The sequence below is a fragment of the Pagrus major genome, chromosome 23 (assembly GCF_040436345.1).
Source record: "Pagrus major chromosome 23, Pma_NU_1.0".
NCBI classification, from domain to species: domain Eukaryota; kingdom Metazoa; phylum Chordata; class Actinopteri; order Spariformes; family Sparidae; genus Pagrus; species Pagrus major.
The window spans coordinates 20,659,794-20,677,906 of NC_133237.1; the positions used below are offsets into that span (position 1 = coordinate 20,659,794).

The following is an 18,113-nucleotide window of genomic DNA, read 5'->3' on the forward strand; positions in this document are numbered from 1 at the left end:
GACTGGCTTATTTTCGATTTAGAAACTCGTGGTCCTTTAGTAACGATTTACTCAATTGCTAATAGGCAATGTCTGCAGTTAAGGGGATCAGATTTTTCTCATGTTGAAGCAGACTGTTAAATTTGGAGGCTCTCAGTAGTGAAATGAGACTATTCCATTTCCTGCTGCTTCACAGCTCTACCACTCTACATTTCAGTGAGTAATATTTTCACTCCACTACATTTATCTGACAAATCTAGAAACTCGTTACTCCTCAGATTTCTCGTGAAAACATCTGATGATCTTATCAATATATTCTTAAAGATTAATCCAGTATTTTCTAACCTTTAGTTTTATCAGATGTCTACGAGATGTTAGAAATTAACCAAAGAGACATTGGTTAGACAGATTTGTCTATCAGAATCTTTTTCTTCTTTCTTTTCCTGTTAATCTTTACATAACTCCTGTGACCTTTTGATGCTTTGTTTGTTGTATTTGTACTTTTATTTCTCGATCTGAACACTTTAACCATCACTGGAGGCTCTGCAGCTCTTTTCTGGAAAGTAAGTGGTTGGACTGTTCACTGGAGGAGCCTCTGTGATGGAATAAACATCTTAGAGAAAGCAAAATTCTGGAGGCTTTTTCACAACCTGGCGACCCCAAAATCATCCCCAAAGCGAAAACGTATTGCTAATAAAGCTGTTAGTCATAACTTTACAACAGCTTGTTACTTGTTAAGTATACCTGCTTTTCAAACAATAGAACACTTACAGTAACAACCTTTCACTTCAGGATGAAACGGTCCTAATCGACAGAACTGTTTCACTTCATTGTGTGTAAGTGAAAGGGTGTGAAGGACATGGACACCACCCATCCTAATCCTCTCATCATCCCGAAATGAGCTGTAAACACAGAAGGAATGTGAAGGTGAGTTCATCACAGCTTGATGAACCGAAACCAAGAGGAGCTGGAATGTTACTGAGAGTCGAACTGGCCCATCAGCTTAGTATAATACCCATATTAGGCTGTAACGCCATGGCATTCCCGTCATGCCCGCCGTGAAGATTGCCATGCATGTCACATGGCAATCTTCAACTTCATTTCTTGGGTTGGAAAAACCATCTTATATAACCGACAGCTAATAATCATTGGGCTTCTCTCCTCTTCCTTTTACGTTATCTCCTGCCTCAGAAGTCTGCTTTCTAAACCCAAATTATAGGCCAAAACATACACTTACATACTTACATAATAATTACTAAAGTATGATAAACTGTCAGCAAAAATGTTCGCCCCAGATACAGTCGAGTGATCTGCTTGTGTTGGCCGACTTCTACTGTTTCATGCAGGGCAGCACGTTTCCCAGAGCCATTTACTGACCTTTGCTCCATCATCTGATAACTGAAAGATAGATTTAAATGCAGTTTACCAAAATGAAGTCCGAGAAATGTACCAGCAAGTCACTGTGACCCTATCTATCACTGCTGAAATGTACCTTAACCTTTAACTCTCCTTCTAATCACTTTAAAAGACGACATGCATTAGAGCACGGAGAGAGTATTAGCACAGAGGAGGAGGACAGAGGAGAATTTCTCATCTACATTAGCGATAAAATGAAGGGTCACTGACATGATAAAATAGGGAGTGATGTGTGATAAGCACGTAGCACCATTTACAGTCAGCACGAGCACACTTAAGGGACTTGGCTCCTGGTCTTGGTAATTTTATGTGAAGGAAATGATGTTGAGAGGTGATAAGACCCAGATGGTCCTTGGAAATGTTTGTCTCTGCATCCTTAGCTCAGACTGGGAGGTTGTGTATAAAATGTAGATTTACATAATCCAGTGTTTATTTGGAATAAAACAAATAAACTCAGTGAGATAATAAATAACTCTCTCTGGTGCTACGGCAGCCAAAAAGTATTTTAGATTCTAAGAGGGATATTAATCTTCTTTAATTTGATATATGTGCAATTATAGTATTTCACTTTTACTTGTCTTTGCTCTCTTGATCTGATTTACGGATGTCTCTTAGATAGCCGAGGCTAGTTCCCAAACATTAGCTGGATTAGCTGCGAAGGGGCAAGGTTTATGTGAAGGCCAGTTATAATCATATTCATCCTATAAGCCATGATAACCACATTTTTTATCAAAATACTCAACAATAAACATCTTACTTATTGCTGGTTGGCCCGTTTCATATGCAAAAACCCCTTCTCCTGAAACTGGTATGAGTAGTTTTATGGATGTAACGCCAAAAAAAGTGCACCCTGGTGGCTTGCTAGCCACATGATCAGGGAAATTTAAGATTCAAGAACCTGCACATAAATCAGGATGCCAGAAAAGAATGAGCCTGACAACATTAGCTAACATCAGCGACCATTAGCTACCAGTCATCGCAGGCCAAGTGAGGCTGTAGCAGCAAAAGTCCCACATGCATTGAACTGAGCAAAGGTGAATTTTATTGCTTATGATGTCAAGAGGGAGATTAATGTTGTTTCTTTCTCAAGTTTAGCAGTCTTGCTTTAAGGCAGCAAAGAGCAGATCATCTATTAATACCTATATACCTATTAAACCTATATTTATTTGTAGGCTTCCTGCTGTGGTTAATCTGGTATCTTTAGACCTTGCTGAAATGGTCCTCAGAATAAATATCTTCTACATATTGAACTATAGCCTACCCTAACAATACCAACATACAGTAATGTATTGTCACATGAAATATTGCCACAGACAGTTGAAAAACTTTAAAGGTGGCTTCTCACTTTACAGCTTTTAAAGATTTCCTTTTGCCACGAAAAAGTGTTTAACTTAAAATAACAGGAACTGCAGCAGGAAGTGAAACAGAAAAACAAACGTGCATGTTACCCAGATACTCAGCTGGACTTGTGTGACAGATACTGTATGAGGTGGAGATTTTACTGCCGGGCAAGGCTACCTCTGATCCACGCCACCTTTTTACTTCAAATAAAGAAAAAAACGTTGAGTAATTAACCAACGATAACAGCACAGTGTTGGAAAAACCCATGACAAACCAAAACAGGTATGTTAGAAATGAAGCCAGGTGACATTTCTTTCTATTCGGGCGTGTGAGAGAAGCATTTGTTGAGGTAATAACAAGGATTAACTCTCAACTGTGGGAGTGTGGGACACGCTGCGCCTGTGCCAAGAGCAGAAGACAAAGGGCGCTGAGGAAATATGATCTTCTGAAGGCGTCAATTAGAGAAGGGGAAGAAAAAGTGGTAAAAAGCATTTAACAGGTTTGCATACCACAGGTGTAAAACTGTATGTGATTGTGTTCTTTGCTCCTGGGAACTGAAAGTGGAGGCAGCTATTGTACAACTGTGGTATGAGCTGGCAAAATGGGTTGTAATCTGTGTCACTGAGAGACTGTCTATCAAGTTATAACGGCAAGCTTATGCAAGCTAATAAAATAGGTGGGGTATCCTCTAACAGCTGGAAAGAAAAGAAAACGGCAACAATGCAGCCGCTAAGAGAGATATCAGAGCAAGACTTCATTATTCAGACCTAAGTGCTGCATATCTCAACACCAGAGCACGCTAATCTCCTTTTGTGAGAATTGTATGTGTTTGAGAGCCAGGGGAAGTGGGTTTGGTAGCATTCACACGTAAGAACACAGGAAACAGCTTCAGAAAAAGAGAGGCAGGGGCACGTATGACTGCAAAATGCAAATGAGAATGCTTGCAGTCTCTTTAAAAAACAGGGTGTGTGGTGTGATGTTTATGTTTGCGGGAAGGTTTGTGAAGGATGTCTTACCACTTACTGTCATGCGTGATGCATCATGTTATGTCTGCACGCTTAGTTACTGTGTGTTCAGACCCAGCTGTAAACAGAGGTAGGTAACCAGGTGGTGGGCGGAGAGCTGTTCTGATTTCATCAGTATCTCTGGGAAGGCAAGAGGGCACATGGAGAAGCATTATTCAGACATGATTCAGACAAAAAAAGAGAGAGTGAGGGGCATGAGGAGAAAGAAGCTATTTAGCGTATCAACTGTGCAAGGTGAGAGTGGTGGTGCTAAAACATGCCTGCGTTTACTGCCAAGAACTCTTTTAACATGATTCCTGGTAAATACCAGCACGGCTGAGTCACTTGCCGTGCCCCGACACACCACCCATCACTTCATTTCACCACATCACAGGTGAGGTACTGATGCATGGAACGGCTGGCATTCTCCGCCTGCTGCACCTGGAGCAAAGAGACAGACAGCCAAGAAGGAGAAGATGAAACACTGGAATGTGTGGTACTGGATGATATTATAAAATAGAAATGAAGCCATCCAAAATGTAAAGAATATAACCTACTTCTTCATGATTCATATTCAACCATTGACTCCTTTAAGCTGCCAGTGCAACCATAGTAGTCTCCTGTCTCCAAGTGTATTTTCTCAGCCAGGCCAGCAACTTGACCCAGCAAACCTCTCCTGATGAGATCTGCAGTCTAAATTTTCTCATGTATGTTATCTAACTAGCTGGATCTTGCAATGGAACAACTCTCTGATACATAATTCAGATACGTTTGTGAACCATGATGGTGCAGCTGCTGGAGGTATGCATGCACGCTGAAACTGTCCCGCGTCGGCCTCCAGCTGAAGCCTTGACTGAGACATTAGTGCTCCAAGCTAAATAAAGGTCAGGTCTAGTCCCGGGACGAGTGCCTCGAGGCCAAGAAAGAGCAGGAACAGGATGTCCCCCATGTATCAGAGAGAAAGAATGCCTCGAGTGGTCGATTCAAGACGGAGGGACGTTTCCCATGACACAATCCCTGCCGTTTCCTGGAGCTCAGAGGTTTTGTACACACGCTGGTCTTGTGGAATGCAAAGCCAGCAGGTCAGGCAGTGACCCAGAAGGTTGCAGATGACGTAAAGCATCGTGTCCAGCAGGCAACCATAAGCCCTGCATCAACCCATATATCTATCTATCTATCTATCAGAAAACTCTGGGAAAATATACATGTATAAAATATGATGCCCCAATGCTCCCTCATGACAGGACTCAGTGACCTTTGACCTTGCTCTGGGATGGAGGTTTGGCCCTTGGGACCACTGCAAGGTTTGAATGTTCTTGCACTTGAATTATGACTATATATTTGTTCCTCCCTGTCTTGGTTTTTGCAGCAACCTCAATGAATAATGGACTTGCAGCTTTCTCATTATTAATGCTTCCAGACAGATTGCCTTTCCCTCTTTTTGAGAACTTGCATGTAAGCACAATTGTTAAACTATTACATAGGAATAAATCTTTAAAATGGTTGCAGGAAATTCTATTCTGTATATTAGAAATGTAAAATGTGCTGATTCTGCCTCTGTGTGCTCAAAACCATTCATACTTTCCACACGTCCTCTCTTCTTTCAGCCCTGATGATTTTACCAGAGAGGAGCGAGCCGCACTAACTCTATATTACCTTGTGAAAAATGCACTGTAGATTTCTCAGGCTCTCTCTTTACCCGTTATTGAAGTGCCATACGTCAACAGAACAGAAGTATTAGTCGGGGCCACATGTCTCGTCAGTCAGCAGTTTATAAGCAGGCATATAAAGTTATAGCGCCCTTGGTTTGGGTTTTTTATCATCCTGGATTACATTCTCAGAGGAGGGAATTCTTTCAATCTCTCACTCCAGTCCCAGTTGTCCTGCAGGCTGGATGGGTTTCACAGAACGGGATACTTTCTATTTTTACCACATACCCCTGCAATATTTAATATAAGAGCACTATATCCAACTGCAACACACACAAGCACAAAACCATTCTCAAACACTGACAGTTTATTTTGGACACTTACTTTACCAGTGAGCAAAGACCTACAGTACACTCGTGCATACATAGTGAAATAGAAGAAACTCTGGAGAGACACCAGAAATAACATGTCTCCAGGCAAAACCTTCGGTAAGTGAAAGAGTTGAGAGGCTGCAGACTTTGATGAATTATTAGAGCCATAGTTGGAGAAAATGATATGGATTAAATCTATCCACAGTGTGTTGAGAAGAGTGGCAGGAAAGGGTCAGAGACACAGTAACTCTACCTCATCAGATGCAGACTCATAGTTATAATCATAACATCCATCAAGTCTAGACCAAATCAGTCAAACTGTGGTTTGACTGCAGCGTGAACTTATTAGCATGAAGACATCATCAGCCAAAAACACTAATTAGATCTGTCACAATTATGTCTTCCAAATGCTCTTTGTTGTTGTCTGCAGCATTTGTCAGCATTTATGTAAAACAAAGTGGTGACGTCCTATTGTCATGATGTTGTCGAACTGTCAATTTTAAGTCGGATAAGTTAAGTTTGCATTTGTACTATAACTTCGTAGCAGATACGTAACATTATAACCATCTTCTATAAAGATTTTCCAACTATTTATTTGTTGCGTTTAGCTGCTTCAGTTGTTTATCCGTCACGTTTATCTATTTTAACCATTCATTACTTTAGCGATCATGTGTCATTACTTTTAGCAACCATTACTTTTGAGTTCCTATTTTTCTTTGCTTTTCAGCTGAATCAATATGTGGAACAATATCACATCATATATTTGAACAAATTATTGAGCTGTCCCACAATCAATTTAACTACGCCTCAGGCAACTGCAGAAGTAATTCCCAACTGGAACCCCTGGTGAGGTAGAGTATCTTGGAAATTGTGTGTTGGGTTTATCTTCAACAACACATTTGAAATCCATTGCATAATGCATTACTGTCACCACACAGCCATTAGTTGTTTGTTAAATAAGTTTGCACAAGTCATTATCGCCCTTATGTCGAGGGGAAAGTCACGGGAAGTTTTGTAGTTCACAAAATATTTCCGGAGCTTAAAAGCCAAAACAGCGTTGCAGCATTCTCCTAAACAACTGAAGTAGATGGAGACTTGTTTTAAAACGTAAAAAAAAAAAAAAAAACACATAAACTGGCTCCATACAGCTTGTATGTGTTAGGGTTATCCAAATTTACACAAGCTCTGAGATACCAAATTGATTTGACCTCATTTCCCTCCCTCAGAGGTCAAAATCGTGCACCCACCTCAGACAGGGTTTGTGTTAACACTTTTAGCTTAGCAGCTACAGTGAAGATTTCTGCTTGAAAAAGAGTGTAAAAAATGTCTCATGACATCAATTTGGGATCTGGTGGCTTCAAGATACTTGGATTACACCATTTTATGTTTTTTTTTCTTTTTTTTTCATTAGTTTTTTTACGTTATAAAACAAGTCCCCAGCTCCTTCAGTTTTTCACCTGACTTCCCATCGCCTTGAGGGTGAGTAGATAACAACTAAATTATCATTTTTGATAAGTATCCAGCTATGCAAAGTGTTCAGTCTGTCGACATCCCTGCTGCCCAGGCAAAGGTTTTGCTCCGCACAATCACCCTATCATGTATCTTATTCCAAAGTCAAAACGAGGCTTTACTTTTTTACGTAACGTCCCTTCAAATGGAGCTCTTTCTTATGTCACCTACTGGCCTGGTAATTGCTGATCATCCAACTGTGTCATCTGCTTTTGTGACTATAACAAGTCTGATCTTATCAGCTTCTAAAGGTCACTAAACTGCCTTATCTTGTTTCTGTATTGTGAAGAAACTCTGAGAAATGTAAGCTCTGCACTATTCAGTTCAGCTGAAACGCCCTCAGTAAAAGTAGTCTCATTTAGGCTGCTATATGCGACATTTCAGCTTCACCACATCCACCACACAACACGTCTTCAGCTGTTTCACTTCTGCTCATTACTCTCACATGGGACATCCTGCCGGGTACATCTGCTTCTGAAGACACTCTGTGTCGTTACAAATGTTGTATTGTGGCAGCACCATGCACTCATTATGTGTGTTTGCCCTAGAATAGCACATCCCAATGTGACTCACTTGGCCTGGTCCTCCACAGGGCAAGCACTTGAATGGACATACACCAGGGAGCTGTTATGCTTTCCCTCCTGAAGCGGTAGCAGATACTTATTTCGTTGTTGGCACTGCAGTCACGGTGCAGAATCCATGACGGCTTTTCCGTCTTTTGAGCACGAGGCCAGCCTGCTGCCTCCACCACTTCCAACAAACACTTTACTTTTCTTGCAAAAATGCCGCAAAGACACACGGCTGTGCACGTGGGATGCCCTTGCTCTTTCCCGGAGCAACTGTAAGATCTTCAGAAGTCTGTTTACTCTCTGTGCTGTGGGCCAATCTTGTCGAGGAGGTGTTTTAAAGGCTTTTCCAGACCACTGTGCACCTCCACTCTTGGCAATTACACTGGGCCACAGGGAGACTGTAGGCCACGTGTAGCAGGAGGCTGCCCAACTGCACTCAACCATGGCACATAGACTGTACCATGCTGTCAGGATGAGTCAAAGACAACTAATGGATGAAGTGCACCTCATAAGTACCCTTCACTGTGCACGGGTCAGAGTGAGGAATGAAGACAGAAAGTTTATGCAGAAGATCATGAGTTTAAATTCTCTACTGGCATTTTCTTTTCCACTAGGTTAAAGCAATTTGCACACAGCAGCCACAGAACTTTGCATATGGCAAAACATTTAATGAAAATACAAAATGGATGCATAAAAAGAGCTAAAACGCAGCGACGCCTGAGGTCAAGCAGTTCAAGATTTTTAACAATGCCTGGGAGTCCTAGATATTTGAAAGAGGTTCAAGGCCTGCTGTTATCTGTCCTACAGACTCTGGGACAGCAGCCAAGCTGATGCCATCTTGAGGGGAGGAACGCAACAAAATGGCCGGAAATTCCTACTTGGTTTGTGTTCCCATCAGCCGAAGGAATTCTTTCAAATCAGGCTGCTGAAATGTTGTATAAAGATGCAAGTACTTTTGACTGATCAGAAACTCAGCTGTAGGGAGAATGCACATCGGATACTCCAGATAAAACCATGACAGTTTGACTGCCTTAAAAAAATGTACTGTACTGTATGTACTGGCTTGTTTACAGTATCAACATTCACACTGGCTCTGAATTCAAGCAGCAAAATAACAATTATTCAAGAACTATCTTAACAGAAAAAAGTTAAATTCCATATTGCATATGCTCTGTCTGACATTTCCTGATCATGAGTGACACTGTTTTCTTTAACCTGAGAATTCATCCAAACGCAGCACCGAGCTCGGTCACTCTGATAGGTGAGTGCCCAAAGATTTGTCGCCACCTAGTGAAAAGTCAATCACACGCACATGATGACGCCTTGACATCACAAAAAATATTTTCCAGCCACAACTCAGAACTTGCATGATGGATTACTTCAACTGAACAATAGACACTTCTGGACCTGGTCTTTGGCTGGAATTTCTTGCTTTAAATTGGGCCAAGTTTCCTCTTCGTTCCCTCTCACGTGCAACTACATTTTATATGCAGATTTGCAATGCCTTTGTTTGACATGCCTGAATCCAAATGCCAAATACTAAGTATCTTAGTTTGGTACTGAAGTGGATACTTATGTATTTTTTGTCAGATGGCAGCAGGGTGAACAGAATGTGGCTGGTGTGAGTGTTGTCTTTTAGTATCCTTTAAGCTCTGTGCAGAATCCTCACTTCACCAATGCTCTGTAGATGGTTACCAATGATTTTCCGGGCCGTTCCCTTTCTGGACTGTGCACAAACCATGCCAGTTTGTGATGTTTCCAGTCAGAATGGCATTGCTGGATGGTTTGTCTGTTTAAACCTGCATCTTAAAACCTCAAATAAAGATTTTTCTCGAGCCTGAGAAAAGAATGCAAGTCTCGAAATCAAAGAACAAAAAGTACACACTTGATTTTCCTACCCGGTCTTTCCAAGTGTTATTTATTTTCTTGATATTGTCACTGGAGCAGCCAGAGGACAATGTGACTTTACTCATGGTGTGGTTGAGAAGTGATATTATGAGGTTTCGCTGCCACCTGGTGGTTTTATAAGTGCTGCTATTCAAAAGTTAAAGTGCAATGTACCAGGGTATTTTTTGTGTGTGTTTTTTTTGTTATTATTCTCAAAAGCTACAATTTATTGAAACAAGTAAGCGGTCATATTAATTCTAGTGTCTGCACATCCAAAAATACATCTCATTTACACTCACATCATTGATCATTTATATTACAACCCCTCCCACAAAGACATTAATGTTTCCCACGTATAAATAGACAAAAGAATGAACAAGGACATGAGAAAAAATGGGAGGACTCCAGGGGGCTGATAACAGGGAGATGTTTACAATGAACTGCCCTTGTGATGGTAAAATATGTGAAAGCAATGAAAAAGACGAGTCCTCCCATCTCTTTTCTGCAGCTGCTCTCTATTGAAGCAGAGCATTACCGAACCAGGCTCCATGGACAAGAAGGTTGTGCTGATCACAGGCTGCTCCTCGGGAATCGGTCTCAGCCTGGCGGTCCGGCTGGCCTCTGACCCCGACAAAACATTCAAAGGTAACCAGAGATGACAGTGACCAGTCATTTTATTGTATTTCTTATAAGCTCAAGCGTCTTGCTTGCAGTGGGTAAAAAACTGTTTGTGCTGCATGAGCTGTATATGATACTGTGAGCCTAATGTGTGTATTACTTTTCACATATGTATCGAAACAAGTCACAAGTTGCCGCTTTCTGTTTAGTCTATGCCACAATGAGAAACATGGCCAAGAAGGAGCGTCTTCTAGAGTGTGTTAAAGGCCTGCACAGGGATACGTTGGACATACTCCAAATGGACGTGACAGACCAGCAGTCCATCCTGGATGCGAGGGACAGGGTTGTAGAGAAACGAGTGGACATTCTGGGTATGTTCTTGTATCAGGGGGTTCTGATTAAGATTGCATTTTGTGTGTGCTAATTGGCTCATCCTCACTACTCACAGTGTGCAATGCCGGTGTGGGTTTGATGGGGCCGCTGGAGGTTCAGTCCTTGGACTCGATGAGGCAGATTATGGAGGTCAACCTCCTTGGAACCATCCAGACCATCCAGGCTTTCCTTCCAGACATGAAGGCTCAGGGCAAGGGCCGCATTCTGGTCACCGGCAGCACCGGAGGGCTTCACGGTGAGACAAGGAAATGGTTGAGGAATCACTGGATGTTCTACACGTGCAGTTTTTTGACATGATTTGATAAAAATCGCAAAAACACATCATGATGATGCTCGCTTGCTGCCATGCTTGAAATTGCCAAAATAAGTCATCTCCGTGCTTCACGCTCTCTTGCAGGTCTCCCTTTTAATGAGGTGTACTGTGCCAGTAAATTTGCAGTAGAGGGAGCATGTGAGAGTTTGGCTGTCCTCCTGCAACACTTCAATATCCAGTGAGTTTCCAATTTTGCTGCACTTTCTTTCCTTAATTTAAAAAGAAAAATTGATTAACTGAGACACAACTGACTCGATGCTTCATCCCGCAGTGTGAGTCTCATTGAGTGTGGTCCAGTCAACACTGACTTCCTGGTCAACCTGCAGAAGGCAGAGCTCGGGGATGCATCGCTCGATAAGGTCGATGCCCACACGCTCAGCCTCTATGAGAAATACCTGCAACACTGTGGCTCAGTTTTCCAAAATTTAGCGCAGGACACTGAGGACATTGTAAAGGTGTGTTTGTAAGACCATCAGCAAGAAGATTTGCTTTTTCTAGCTATTCTTAATACCATGATTTTTACCTGAAGTAACTTTTTGAAGAATGTACTTACTCCTGTAGAAGTATCAGAATACTGATACAGGTTAGTTACACAACAAATGTGTCAAAATAAGAGCACATCTACATCTAACCACTGAGACATGTGTGCTTGTGTGTGTGCGTTTCTGTCTTTAAGGTATTTCTGGATGCCATCCAGTCACCAAGCCCTGCGTTCAGATACTTTACCAGTGGCGTCGTGCCACCTCTCATCAAACTGAAGATCACAGAACCAGATGGCTCGCGGTACATCAGTGCAATGAGCAAAATCATCTTCTCAGCTGAGGAGCAATAATTTTGCACATGCCTTGCTATCAACCAGGCCTCGACTTCATGTGCAGACCTGCCCTTCTTTTACTCTTTCACTAGCAGAGGTTAACATTGTGCTCTTTCATTTTTGATTTCTGATATAAAGTCAAGGCACTCTGACTCACTGCGGTTGCTCAACTGGTAAGGGCAGTAGGTTCAGAGATCTGTGAGTAGAGTTCCCAGAAGGGAAGTGACTCCATGGTTGTATTTTTGTATTATCAAAAGTTATAAAGCTTATCAATATATAAAAATATTAACGTTAAAAATAGACCCTTTTCTGGTTGGTTGAGTAATATTTGATAAGGATTATGCTTCGAATTACACAACAGCTTTTGCATTCTTGTAGTTAGCTCGTGTTCTTAACACACTGGTTGGCATATTTTCACTGGGATAGGTTTTTCAACACATTGTTAACACACCCAGAATGTGGTTATGTCATTTTTGATTAGCTAGTTCAATAGAAAAGCTTCTCAGCTGACAGTGAGAGCACAATTAGTGCATGAATGAATCATAGTCTATGTTGTATTTCTTCTCTAGTGCTGACATGCCTTCCTAATTATGGCCCTTGAGTGATAAATGAATAAAGCATTTGAATCAAACCAAAATGACTTTGAGTAACATCTGTTATACACTCACTATCACTCTCCCCACGTATAGGAGACAGTGGTTAATGTATGATAAAAGAGGTTAAGTGTCACAAGGAACACAAGGAAAACTACTCAAACCCAGCATTTTACCCTTATAAATATTTCTTTATGGTCAGGGAAGATAGTGTGCGATATTAATCAATTAGATACAGTATTTTGTTAAAGTGAAATCCAGCATGTGTATTAAAAAAGGAAAAAGAGAGAAAAGGTCATGTTTGCAACAACAAGTTTAGTCTGGAAAAATCCTTTGACCTAGAATCTCTCTGTGGCCTCTGTACATATTGTCACAAGGGACACACGAAGAGATGATGTCACATATTCAGTTTTGAGATGAGGCTCGTTATTCCTTGAAGTCTAACAGGAATCCTCGCAGGTCTTTAACAGAAAGGTGTGCATGATTTAGGCAAGTGATCTTATTTTGAATTTATATATTTTATACTCAGTTAAGTTATTTGGCTGGTTGAAGGAAGGCCTGTCAATGATTAATACATCTGTTAAAAAGCCAGTGAACTGAACGCATACATGCAATGACGTCTTTACAAAACAGTGACATCAATGCACCGACTTCATGACACCACTGCTGCGCAGTTTAGTGAGTTTGACGAATGTCCTGAGACAACAAACTGAATAAACAGCAGAAAGCAAAAAAATACCTCCAGTTCTTTTCGATTTCAATCTAAATGTAAAAGAGGTCATTTAAATGCTTTAAAAAGGTTTTTGTAATACATTGTGAGGAAGTTCAGCCGCCTCAGTTTAGCTTTGGAATCACTGAACTGTATAAAGCTCCTGGATTAAACACTCGGTGAAGGCCAGCTGGAACAGCATCCATCCCTGGTGTCACTTTTGGATCGGGCTGTGGCGCTTAAACCCTTGAGTGCGTTCTCTTATAACATGAGGCAGGTTATCTTGTCTGAACATCTACGAGTTACGTTTCCGACCTATCTTTGAAAGGATTGACTGAGGCTCTTTAATCCCTCCGCTGATCAAGTGCCCTAATTCCAGTATGAAGATCCTAAAATGGATCCTGCACTACCAGTTCTGGTGGTTCTTAAAGGTGTCAGCCTCTCAGAGCCTGTAGTAGTATGCAAATCAGTATAATGAGACTTAGGTAAAGGCTGTTGTAAAATGTGTTAAATTTAATTATCCACCATCGTTACTTAAACATGTACATTTGAAATGCTGCTTTTTGTTGATACCTTCATTACTGCTCTGTTTCCGGTCATTTGATTGTACATGATGAACTTTATTCCTCTGTAGCACCAAAGTCCAAGTGTGTCACGTGCACACAATGTGCCTGCTTGTTCACTATCTCAACCACACAGTATCATTTAGACTTTGTTCTTAGAAACCGCTCGAATCCTCGTGAACTTGGCCGTCAGTGATTCACGCACAAATGATTCATACAAGATATGCCAAAAAAGGCAACCCGCACATGCCAGTCAATACTTTCTTCACCTCACAAGTGTTCAGTTTTGTGTTTTGTTGGTTATAGCATCCCCCAATAAAAATAACATAAAGTTAAACTGTTGCACCCAAAACATGGTATTATTGTGTTGGAAATGCCAAGTACGTAATGAGATATATAGTCCAATGCAGAGTAGCCACACGTGAAGATATTAATAAATGCTCATTAGGGCCTATTAATAACCTTGATGGGTATAGACTTTTTTGGCTGTGTTTTGTGGCTCCAGACAGATTTTGGCAAGTGAGGGGAGCAAGAATGGCTCTATTTATAGTAAAGCTTGATGACCCCTGCCCTAAAGTGACACAAATCAGACAACAGACCACCAATTAATAATATCTTATGTCAGAAAGTGTTTGAAACCTATGACCAAAATAATCATATATTGTGTTATTGTGTTACTAATAAATGTAATTATAGTGAAATTAAATGATTCCTTTTTTTTCTGGGGACACCCTCAAGCACCTGTGGGAGTCAGCGGACGCCACTTTGAGAAGCACTGGTCTAAAGGAACTGACTGATAATGCATCAAATAATAACAATACTATTTGTTTTATTAGCACCTCCACTGACTAAATAATGTCCAACACGTTACAATACTGTACAACAGTGTGATTGGACAGTTTTAATCAGTCTGTATGTTTGACTAAGTCTCTTGTTCTACTAATACAACTCATTCTATCACCTTTACGAATCAAAAATAAGTCAGGACTCACCTTTAGGTGCGGGATCAATCCCAACTTTTAAACTCATCAATCCTTCTTTTGATTGGCCAGAGAGCCAGTGGCACCTCCGGTTACGTCACCGCTGTCCTTAACAGGAAAGTAGAGCGGCTCATCAGCAGTCAGTCAGTCAGGACAAAGCCGGGTGCTGTTACAGCTGCTGAAGCGAAACCACCGACGTCTCTCCTGAGAACCTGTTTGAGGTTTTATCCAGAAACTCCACCATGGCCAATAAAACGACTCCTCTCCTCTTCAAGGCGCTGCTGGAGATGTCTGAAGCCCACTCTTCAAAAGTGGTGCGAGGAAACACGAAAAGAGTAAATCTCAGGTGAGTCGTCATGGGACTTACAGGTAGGAGGGATACTGAGTAAAGTTTGATCATGCTTGTTATGTCAGTCACACGGTTGATGAGTCACATGATTGGTGTCAATCAGTGTTTATTTACATTTTCGGATAAATTTAGTTAATTATGAATTCATTGTAGACTTAATTTCCAGTGTGTGAGAAGTGTGTGAGTGAAGCAGACAAACCTGCAGTCACTAGACTCCTCACTCCCTCTTCTGGTGCGTCTGTTTTATGTAATGAGTTGCCTCAATGAGACATTAAATTTGATGTGAAAGTCAGGTTCATCATCAACAGCGGGGAAATACTCATTTGTCTTCAGAAAACTGTCATTGCATGCTTTGCTTACCCTGAAAAAAATCTCTTGCAGCCTATATAAACAGATGCTTCGTTATTTATTTGATACTGTGGGTAAACTGTGTATCAAGGATAAATGCACGGGCAGTGTCAGGGTGTAGTGAACTAGTTTAACTACATTTTGCAGAGGCTTGCTGGTAGTTGATCTACATTCATCTTGCATAGTGATTAGTCAAATTACTTTTTTGTCATGTTTTGTGTAGTTGACTACTGAAACTATCAGCAGTTTTGGGCCATGGGATTTTCCCCCTTTTTTCATTACCATTGCTTCTCTATTATCAATTGAATTGCTTTTTACAAAGTACTATGAACTACTTTTTCATAGCAGCTTGAAATCGAACTAGGTTTCAGTCCCTAGCTTTGCTTTGGTTCAGCTCTCCTTTAAAAGTAGACACAAAGTAGGTAGGGAAATATAAATTCATTCATCAGGTAGCGTAGGACCCTTCACTTACATCAAAATGTATTAAAGTGTTCCCATATATTCTTTCCCTCAGACACTTGGGCTCCTGTGGGGCTCTGGTTGCAAGAAGGGCCAGTCTGCCTCTCTGCCCTGCAACCCCCGTCAGCGTACCCAGCCGCAGCTTCATCAACCTGGTTGCTCCCATCAGCGCCCGCAGGATGGAGTACACCGAGTGCCGGACATTAGAGTGAGTGACCCGATATAAATTCACACTTGTTGAAGTAAAATGACGACAGGTTTTGTTGATTTGCATGGTAAAGACACATTTTAAAAAGAAACATTTCATTTAAGAGGTTAGAAACAATTACATTTATTAGTTGACAATCATAATTTATAATTATATTATATCAGGAGCATTCTATGTTAATTTCAACTTTAATAAATATAAATCTAAAAAAGTGTAAAAGTAAACCTGAAAAAAGGTTACAAAAATACACTTAAAATGAGCAATAAAATGAAAACAAGCTCAAGAATTGAAATTCACAAAATCTGTATTAAAATGGCAATTTCATCTCATTGTATGTGCATCTAACTTTATGCAACTGTGTGCTCAGGTATACTCCAGAACAGATGTACAATGTGGTGGCCAGTGTCGACCAGTACCAGCAATTTGTTCCCTGGTGTAAGAAGTCTCGGGTCGTTAAGGGACGAAACGGCGACGTCCGGGCAGAGCTGGAAATAGGTTTCCCCCCCATCTTGGAGCGCTACACCTCTGAAGTCACTGTCGTACCAAACCACAAAGTCCGGGTAAGTCCTTATTTTGGTAGCTCCAGAAAATATCTCTTATAAATACCTACCTCATCAGATCAATAGATGACCTGATTCTTGAGCTCTTCAGCTTTTAGTAGTCGATAATAAGTAAAAGGTGAATTTCTTTTGAAACAGGCCGTGTGCACTGACGGATCCCTCTTCAGCCATCTTGAAACCATTTGGAGGTTTGCCCCTGGAGCCAAAGACCTACCGAACTCCTGCAAAGTAGAGTTCTATGTAAGTTTATAAGATGAAATAAATATATATTAGGAGTAGACGTATGCAATGAAAGTAGAGCAATGTGAACAATGAAAAGGATAAAATAGTGTCACTGAATCAATGAAAAGAACAAGCTCACTAAATTGCCTGTGGGACTTGAGAGACAAGATTACATGCTGGAGTAAAGACTAATTACAAATCGTTGTTCCTGTACCGCTGTGAATGGATTACTGACTGACTGAAGGAAGTGTAGTGTAAAATCTCATTATGCTCTAAATTTAGCCTTGAGTGGCTTGCTGGTGTCCCTGGAGGCCTGAAATAGCTGTCAGGGTAGGGAACAGTGTTAAGGAGCTGCTGACAGAAGTTTGACCTCAATGTGGGCTTAGATTACCTCGAGGTCAGCCAGGAAGTTGTCCAATCTCAACAGAACATGTTGAATAAGAGAGATTATCAATGAACCTTGAAAGGAAAAGAAGTCAGACAGTCAACAACTACTGTTAACGCTGTTAAAGGCGATCGTTTTTTAACCTCTAGACATTTGTCTTTATCATTTAAAACTTGCAATAAATCAATTAAACTCGAAACTGAATAAACTAAGAGCTTGTTTGTCCCCCCTCTTGTGTCTTCTGTAGGTGTCATTTGAGTTCAGGTCTCTTCTGCACTCTCAGCTGGCCAGCATCTTCTTTGACGAAGTGGTTAAGCAGATGGTCAGTGCCTTCGAGTCACGGGCGGCGATGCTTTACAGGAACCAGCAGGAGGCGTCACTGAGGAGGCGGTCGGCATGAGGTGACCGGTTTGACCTCCACTCGGACTTTCAACCAAACCCTGATCTACCTGCCATCAACACTTGTCTTACACAGGAGACTGGATCTTCTTTTTGCACTCACTCATATCGTCGACTTGAGTTGACATGCACATGGAATGTACTTAAAACAAGCTAATTTATTTACTTTCTTGTACATATATATATATTTATTTTAGGGATAGGAATTAATTCATGGTTTTTAAATTATCATGTTGAACACAAGTGTTTCCTTTTTAAAAATGGTGGGATAATGTACAGACAAGTGACACCTGCTCAGTGATGAAAGGGTTAAAAGTTTTTTCATGTCGGTGGAATTAAAAAGCTCTTATTTTGATAAACCTATGTCTGATCTTATTTTTCCCGTTTAAATATACTATTTGATTTTCTGCAAACAATGGTGTACAGTATCGTATGTGTAACGACCTACTATACTCCTTGTTGTGTTTGGGCAAGA

General features: G+C 40.9%; 2 protein-coding genes across 2 annotated transcripts; both read left to right on the forward strand.

Moving 5' to 3' along the window:
• The first annotated feature begins 10,273 nt into the window (after positions 1-10,273).
• On the forward strand, positions 10,274-12,475 carry hsd17b1 (hydroxysteroid (17-beta) dehydrogenase 1). The gene is made up of 6 exons (XM_073494911.1): positions 10,274-10,370; positions 10,553-10,714; positions 10,792-10,971; positions 11,134-11,227; positions 11,321-11,504; positions 11,726-12,475. Exons 1-6 carry the CDS (start codon positions 10,274-10,276, stop codon positions 11,879-11,881), a joined length of 873 nt encoding a protein of 290 aa, XP_073351012.1. The 3' UTR covers positions 11,882-12,475.
• A 2,376-nt stretch (positions 12,476-14,851) lies between these two features.
• LOC141019887 (coenzyme Q-binding protein COQ10 homolog, mitochondrial) lies at positions 14,852-17,997 on the forward strand. Its single transcript, XM_073494912.1, has 5 exons — positions 14,852-15,054; positions 15,920-16,072; positions 16,440-16,632; positions 16,771-16,872; positions 17,487-17,997. Exons 1-5 carry the CDS (start codon positions 14,951-14,953, stop codon positions 17,637-17,639), a joined length of 705 nt encoding a protein of 234 aa, XP_073351013.1. The 5' UTR covers positions 14,852-14,950; the 3' UTR covers positions 17,640-17,997.
• The last annotated feature ends 116 nt before the right edge of the window (positions 17,998-18,113 follow it).

What these genes read in the sequence shown, in the direction of transcription:
- hsd17b1 (XM_073494911.1), top strand. Translation starts at nt 10,274, where the DNA reads ATGGACAAGAAGGTTGTGCTGATCACAGGCTGCTCCTCGGGAATCGGT. An exon ending in CTGCAACACTTCAATATCCA is followed by an intron (nt 11,228 to 11,320) that starts GTGAGTTTCCAA and finishes TTCATCCCGCAG; the next exon opens with TGTGAGTCTCATTGAGTGTG. An exon ending in ACACTGAGGACATTGTAAAG is followed by an intron (nt 11,505 to 11,725) that starts GTGTGTTTGTAA and finishes TCTGTCTTTAAG; the next exon opens with GTATTTCTGGATGCCATCCA.
- LOC141019887 (XM_073494912.1), top strand. Translation starts at nt 14,951, where the DNA reads ATGGCCAATAAAACGACTCCTCTCCTCTTCAAGGCGCTGCTGGAGATG. An exon ending in TACCAAACCACAAAGTCCGG is followed by an intron (nt 16,633 to 16,770) that starts GTAAGTCCTTAT and finishes CTTTTGAAACAG; the next exon opens with GCCGTGTGCACTGACGGATC. An exon ending in CCTGCAAAGTAGAGTTCTAT is followed by an intron (nt 16,873 to 17,486) that starts GTAAGTTTATAA and finishes TGTCTTCTGTAG; the next exon opens with GTGTCATTTGAGTTCAGGTC.